We start from the raw sequence: 7,318 nt of genomic DNA on the forward strand, positions 1-7,318 counted from the left end.
TTTTTTTTTGGTTATGGAATTTGGAGATAGTGTAAATGTACGCAGATGAAATTGTTGGGTTGGTTTTGTTATGGAATTTGGTTTACTTCACTAACCATTAATGCGCAAAACCTCCTAATGACCCTCAAAAATCCCGTACATAATTAAAGAATTTCAATTTTATATGTACATAAATAAATAACTCTCAAATATATTATTTGATAATCCCAAAAACAACAATTCACTCTAATAAATCTCGTAGTCAATACATGGTCTATATTGCAAGTGTTTTCGAGACTAATTGAAAAAGAAAATACGTTGAGTGATGTAATTGACCTTTACTAGTTATAAAGAACTCTAAATAAATTCATATAGGCATAGCAGCTAATTACAGCCTTGATACTTCATTTGGTTTTTGTTAATTTTCTATAGAGTTGTGCTGTGCATAAAAGTTTTGTTAAATGAAATCGGTAGGTGAGAATTAATTAATCAATTAATTAAGATCCAGTTAATGTAATTAATTTTATTTGATTTTTTTAATTCGAGTTCTAAATTAATCAATGAATTTAGATTCATGTGAAATTGAAGTGAATTAGTTTTGATCTGTTTTTCGTCCTATGTTTGTCTGTGTTTACTCTTACTTTGTTTTTTTGTTTAAATTTTTGTTTTCTTATTGTTTACTGAATAAATTTCTGAGCTTTATTTGAGTATGATGATTGATTTGTGATTTTAATCTAAATGTGTTGGGCTGCGATTTAATTGAGTGATGTGTGAGCGCCAAATATTCAATAACTGATAAATTATATTTATAAATATTAATAGCGATGGCACATAAACAATTAATTCAAGAACTTGCCCATAGTGATTAATTTAAAGAGTATAAGTAACATTGCAATGCAGTTAGCCCTTGCGTGTTTAATTAGCAATTGAAAACTAATGTTGCTGATGAGGTAGAACATTATAACACTGTTGCTGATGAGGCAGCTGGTAATTCTTCTGGTGAAGATATTAAGACTATTAAAGCTGAAATGTAATTAGAGAAATATAATGCATTCCCTTAGTTTGCTTTTTGTTTTTTATATTTGTTTGGCTAATGCTTTGCTTAGATTACTTTTTGTTTTTGAGATTTTATTGGCTTAGTCATGGGGTATTGTTTTCTCTTCTAATTTCTATTTTTGTTGTTATGGGATTTGATTGTAGTGTACATATACGAAAATTATGTAATCAAATGCTTTCAATAAATCATGATTGATTTACTATTAATTAATTAAATTAAATTTACTCAAATTACTCATGTACACAATCAAAATAATTTTAATTCCATGATATATATACACGCGAGCACACAAACAAAATGTAATTAACTTTGAAATATAAAATATTTAAAATAATCACCGTACTAACAATTCACAAATCGGATTTTATATAAATAGACGAAATAATGTTAATCTAGCGAATCCAGTCATAATAATTTGATTTTCATTTATATTAATTATGTCAAACCATGCTATTTTAATAAATAGCACTTGAGAATATATATATCCAACAAGTAAAATTTCAAAACAATATTTGCCAAAATCTAATGAAGAGAATATACACGCACGCACATATATAACCGTACAGCAGAACGATAAATAAAAGAAAATGAAGTTTCAACGGCTGAATAATGCAAATTCATTTTTTTTAACAAGCATTTTATTGTTTAATTAAAAAAATTTGAAAACCCATTAAATACATGTAAGGACTCACTGATGCCGAACCATATTAATTTAAATTAGTTTTCAATTGAGATTTGAATTTTAAAATTACACACACAAACACACCCGATTTAAAAATAATAATAATAATGCTAACAATAAAATATTTCAGCCGTCCTATGTGTTAATCGCCAAAAACGGATTTCCAATCTATTACAACATGAGGTATATGAGTTAACAAGTCCCAATATTGTCCTCCATCCTTTCTGCACTTCTCTGCTATCAACGGACATCCTGCGATCTGTAATTGCAAAAGTGAGGAAGGCAGGCCCTTCTCCGGAAAGTATTTGAGCTTGGGACAATTATGGAGTCGCAATGCAGTGAGGTTTTGAAGATCAACAATTGAAGAAGATAGGCGTTCCAGATTTGGAAAATTGAAAATCTCCAGAGACGTTAGAGAGGCAGGAATAGGAAGCGCGGTCCCTAATCTTTTGTCCTCTAGTGGAAATGACACCATGTCCTCATCACATCCACTGATTAAAAGATATCGCAGAGAGGAGAATCTGTGAAATCCCCGTCCCCGCTCAATCATTGACTTCCAAATCTCCATATTACCCCAAATATTAAGTGACTGAAGGTTGGTGGGAAGGCCATCTTCTTCTTCAAGGCTTGGAAGCACACCTCCTTTTCCTGCTGTTAATTCTTGAAGAGAGCTCAGATTGTGCATTCCCTTGGGTAAGGCCTCTAGTCTCTTACAATTAGATATCGCCAGCCTCCTGAGTTTCGCACAAGGCAATCCCCCTTCGGGAAAGGACACCAGATTTCCACAACTATCTATACTGATTGTTTCAAGAGATGTGTTGTTGTCCAACCTTTCTGCTATTGACTCCAGCTTTGAACATCCCCAAACAACGAGGGACTTAAGAGACGAAGGTAGATTGCCAACTTCAAGGGACTCAAGCGTGGCAGGTAACTCGTTTTTTGAAAATATACATGTCAGAGATGGACAACTAATAATTTCTACGTGCTCGAGAAGAGATGAGGTGTACCTTCTGCTGCTGCTGCTGCTACACAGGATACCCTCTTCCACTGTCAAAGTCCTTATATTATCGCAATCGCTGATGCTCAGCTGCTTGAGGCTCGGTGGCAGCTGGACAGCAGCAATATATGTCAACGAACGGCAACCATGAATACTCAAGATCTCGAGAGACGAATTGGTGTCGCACATCCATGCCTCTGGTAACGATTTCAGTGCATCACAATGCCTAATCTGAATTTTCTTCAACTTGGAAGGCAGAGCAACCTCAGGAAAGGAAACAAGGGAACTGCACTTGCAGATTTCTATCTCTCTCAAGGAACTGAGGCTGAACGATGATTGTGGCAGCTTCACAAGGCCTTCGCAATTACTCAATCTTAGATATTCAAGTCTGCATGACAACTCGCAGAGCTGCTGTTGTTGGTCTTTCTTTTCCTCCGCCACCAAGGATTGAAGTTTGGGACAGCTGTCAATCGTCAGTCTTTTGAGAGAGTAAATGTCTTGCAGTAATTCGTTATGACTCTTCCATATATGTGTTTCATTTTTAATATTTTTTATCTCCAATTCTTCCAGTTTTGGTATTCGCGGCTTCAATGGCCCTGCGAGAAACACTTGATTTGATGTATCTCTACAAACCACTGAATTCTGTGAGCCGAGATGATCAGTTGCACTACTCCACACAATCTTTTTACATCCACCAATTTCAAATTTGCAAAGAGCTGGAAGACTTGCAACTGAAACTAGCAATTCTTCACATCCTTCAATTACAAGCATCTCCAATGCAGGAAGGTGTTCTGGAAATGTTCCTTGCAGCTTAGAACAGCTTATAATATGAAGCTCTCTCAATTTAGGAAACCCTTCAACTCCCTGACCAGATCTAAGAGGAATCCAGTCTTCCCATTCTTGCATGTCTTGAAAACGAAGAGTCTCCAAGCATGGAAAAGGAATCGGGGAATCATTCCCATAGAACTCTGAACCCAAACTCTTTACTCTACTCATTCCACGCACTTCAAGATGCTTTAAAGAGGGTAGTTGCCCGACTGACGGCAGGGCAGTACACATGCCGCAATCTTCAAATTTAAGTGTTACTAAATTTGAGAATGAGGAATCTCCTAACCATGTTGGAAATTTTGTACCTCCATAACCACAGATACCAAATTGTTCCAGATTTTTATGGGGTTTGAGCATGTCAAGCACACCCATTTCAGTTTCTGCCTCCCTTGAAGATGAACCATCGGTACTGCGTGTCCATCGAAGCAATAATTCTCTAAGATTCTCCTTTACATCCAATTGAGCCTCCTTCGCATTACCAACGTCTTTTACGTTCTCCAATTTTGAAATTTCAAGTGCCCCACGAAGATGCATCAACAACTTTAGCTCTGATAACCCCGAACCACTGTCTTTTCCCACAACAAAATTACACAACGTCTGAAGACTAGTCAATCTACCAATTCCTACTGGCATTTCCTCCAACGACTTCGTATTTGAATTCTTAAGATGATGCAATTTGGTGAGGTTTCCCATGTCTGCACACAACTTCTTCAGCCGATCACAATCTTCCAAGAAAAGACTATGCAAATTGTAAAGCTTGTTGACTGATTCAGGCAGAGTTCTAATCATAGTTCCAGATAGGTTGAGGTACCTTAAATACCTCAAATCACCAATTGAATCCGTTAGCTCATACAGGCAATATCCACGCAAAGAGAAGACCCTCAACCGTTGGAGTTTGAACAACTTGGGGAGAATGCTACGAGCCAAGTATCCATGCCACCTATTTGACAATGCTACTGGTAAAAAAGTTCGCAAATGGTGGATATCATGCAAGTCCTCAAACCTTTGAACGCCATCACAATATCCACGAATGTATGACAGGTGACGAAAATTTTTGGAAAAACTTTGTTGCTTGTTAACCTCTGAGTTATACTCCATTGTGAAGTATATCTCCCCCGCAGCCCATTGAGCAAGGTCGTTGACAAGGTCGTGCATCACAAATCGTGATTTATTGTTGCTTGATTGCTGGAAAAAAGATCTTGAACGTAGCTCTTGAAAGAACTTTCGACCTAGATCTTCATTAGGATTCCCACTCTCTTTGTGATCCAAGAAACCCGAGGCACACCATAATAAAATCATCTCCTCCTCTTCAAATTCATAATCCTTTGGAAACAATGAGCAGTATGCAAAGCATTGTTTCAAAGGTGCCGAAAGATAATAGTAGCTCACTGCAAGGGCTGGTATAATACCACATCTCTCTTCTGGTAATTCCCATATCTTGCTACTGAGCACATCTTCCCACTCACTTCTGTCATGATTCCCACGTAAAAGTCCTCCAAGCGTTTGTGCTGCCAAGGGCAAGCCATCGCATTTGGTCACTATCTTCTTGCCGATTTCCTCCAGTGACTTATGTGAACTGAAATCTCTCGTCCCCAATGAATGTTGAACGAACACAGCTAGACAATCATTATCTGACAACTTCTTTAATTGATAAGCCGGAACAGTACCCATAATTTTAGCAACCTCTTGATTGCGAGTAGTGACAATAATTTTACTTCCCGGTGCGCCAAGTTCAAAGGGACGTCTGAGTTGATCCCAATCATGGTAATTCCGGTTCCACACGTCATCTAAAAGAAGTAAAAACTTCTTTCCAGATAGTTGCTTATTCAGTTTCTCTTGAAGTGAATTCAAGTTGAGATTATCTACGTTCTGGTCAGCAACAATGGATGTTAAGATTGTTTTTGTTAGCCTGATAACGTCGAAATCATCAGAGACACAAGTCCATGCCTTGAGATCAAAATGATCCACCACTTGCTTATCATTGTAGACAAGCTGAGCAAGAGTGGTTTTGCCCAGCCCACCCATACCTACAATAGGTATAACGGAGAATCCACCATCGTTGCTTAAATCATCCCTCAACAGCAGTTCAACAACATCCTTCTTTTCGATTTCCCTGCCATATACTTTGGCTTCCTTCACCAAAGAGGTTGTCTCTCGCCTTTTCCTGTCTTTTGTGGTCCTCCCACCCGAACTTACATTCAAACCCAGCGAGTCCTTCTGTGTTACAATATCTTGAAATCTGCCATTGATCTCTTTGATTTTGGACATCATGGCGTAATCGAACTGAATCGATTGTGGAGTAAAAGTGGTGCAGCAAGTAGGAATGAGCTTCCGAAACTTACTTGTTCTTGTACGACTGCAACTGGGTTGATCATGAGCCGCAGCTGGATCTCCATTTCCAAGCAGCAACTTCCTCCGGAAAGCCTCAGTTTGAAACTCATCCAGCAAGTCTTCAACATCAAAAGCCAAGTTCTGAAGCTCGCCAAGCCACAACTTTACAGACTGATCAGTCTTCTTCTCCTCAGCATCAGCAAGCACCGCCTTGATTATCATCAACATATTCTTCCACTTCTTTAGGTCGGCTTGGATTTGCTCTTGGCGTGCAAACAGCCGAATCCCCTCCGAAGCTAACTTATTGACCAGCAAATCAACGGACGCCGTAAGAATTGCCTCTCCGATGAATGACATTTTTTTCTTCTTTTTCTTTTTTTTTGGTTTTGCAAAGAAAGAAAGGAGCAGAATTATGGGTTATGGAAAGCAGAATGAGAAAATGGATAATTAAGCAGAATGAGTTTGTGATTGTGAAGGGTCTGGCCCAGCAAGCTTAGTAGAAATCACGCGTTGATACTTTATTGACCAATGACTAATAATTTGGCAATTCACTCATCACCACCACTTGGTAAGCAAAATGAAAATGCTTAGTAATTAAGTGTCAAGGGTCAAGCAAAATACGACGTAAAATGTGTCAAGGGTCTCCCCACTTGTTGTTCCTTGCAGCTTAGAAAAGAAAAACAGAGCCCACGACCCATTAATATTTAGCCGCCCACCAATCATCACCACTTGTTACGAAACCATCTCATAAACCAAGTTCGTAGGTCGAGCAGTTAATCCAGTGTCTATGTCCTAGAACCTTCATCTCATAAACCAAGTTCAATCAAAACGTTCCTCTCTATATATTTTTTTTTTCAAAACTCCTAAAACGTTTCTTTTTAGAGACATTTTACTTTATTCATCTCATATGTTATCTAACAAATAGACACAATTGAAATCACTCTAAAGTGAAGATGAAAGGGGAAACAAATAACCTTCCGACCACCAGTAATTTAGCAAGCTTCACTTTATTCCACCAAAGTGTAAATAAAGCCAGCCCCCACCACCATCAATAATTTTGCAAGCTTCACACGCTTGTTGTCTTCTCCTTGACGAACTGGACATGAGTGCACCAAGAATCAATGACAGAATTTTAAAAATAATAATAAGAGAAAAACCTACACATTTTCGACTTAGAGTAGAACCTTAATTAATGCTAAAATCTACTCAGCTAACATTTTCAAAATATTGTTCTTTATGATTTTCAAAACTGTGATTAAGGTTCATCTCAAATGTTTGAAGAGAGTCTATCAGTTCTTCAAATGTTGAATAATAAAAAAAAAAGTTGAATATGGAGGAAAATAGAATGCATCCATCTTCGCTGCTGTAGAAGTCTTCTACTTATAAAAGTAAGTTAGAATAAACAATTTTAATCTCTCTTTTTATTCCTACAAGTGCACTACAT

General features: G+C 37.5%; 1 protein-coding gene across 1 annotated transcript; it reads right to left on the bottom strand.

Moving 5' to 3' along the window:
- Positions 1–1,834: 1,834 nt before the first annotated feature.
- LOC112098451 (putative disease resistance RPP13-like protein 1) lies at positions 1,835–6,394 on the bottom strand. The gene has a single exon (XM_024184841.1). The coding sequence runs from the start codon at positions 6,229–6,231 to the stop codon at positions 1,861–1,863; it is 4,371 nt and encodes a 1,456-aa protein (XP_024040609.1). The 5' UTR covers positions 6,232–6,394; the 3' UTR covers positions 1,835–1,860.
- Between the last annotated feature and the right edge of the window lie 924 nt (positions 6,395–7,318).

This window comes from Citrus clementina, unplaced genomic scaffold, assembly GCF_000493195.1.
Source record: "Citrus clementina cultivar Clemenules unplaced genomic scaffold, Citrus_clementina_v1.0 scaffold_5, whole genome shotgun sequence".
In the NCBI taxonomy this organism is placed as follows: Eukaryota; Viridiplantae; Streptophyta; class Magnoliopsida; order Sapindales; family Rutaceae; genus Citrus; species Citrus x clementina.

Excerpts from the sequence above, each read along its gene's own strand:
- LOC112098451 (XM_024184841.1), bottom strand. The coding sequence starts at position 6,231 with ATGTCATTCATCGGAGAGGCAATTCTTACGGCGTCCGTTGATTTGCTG.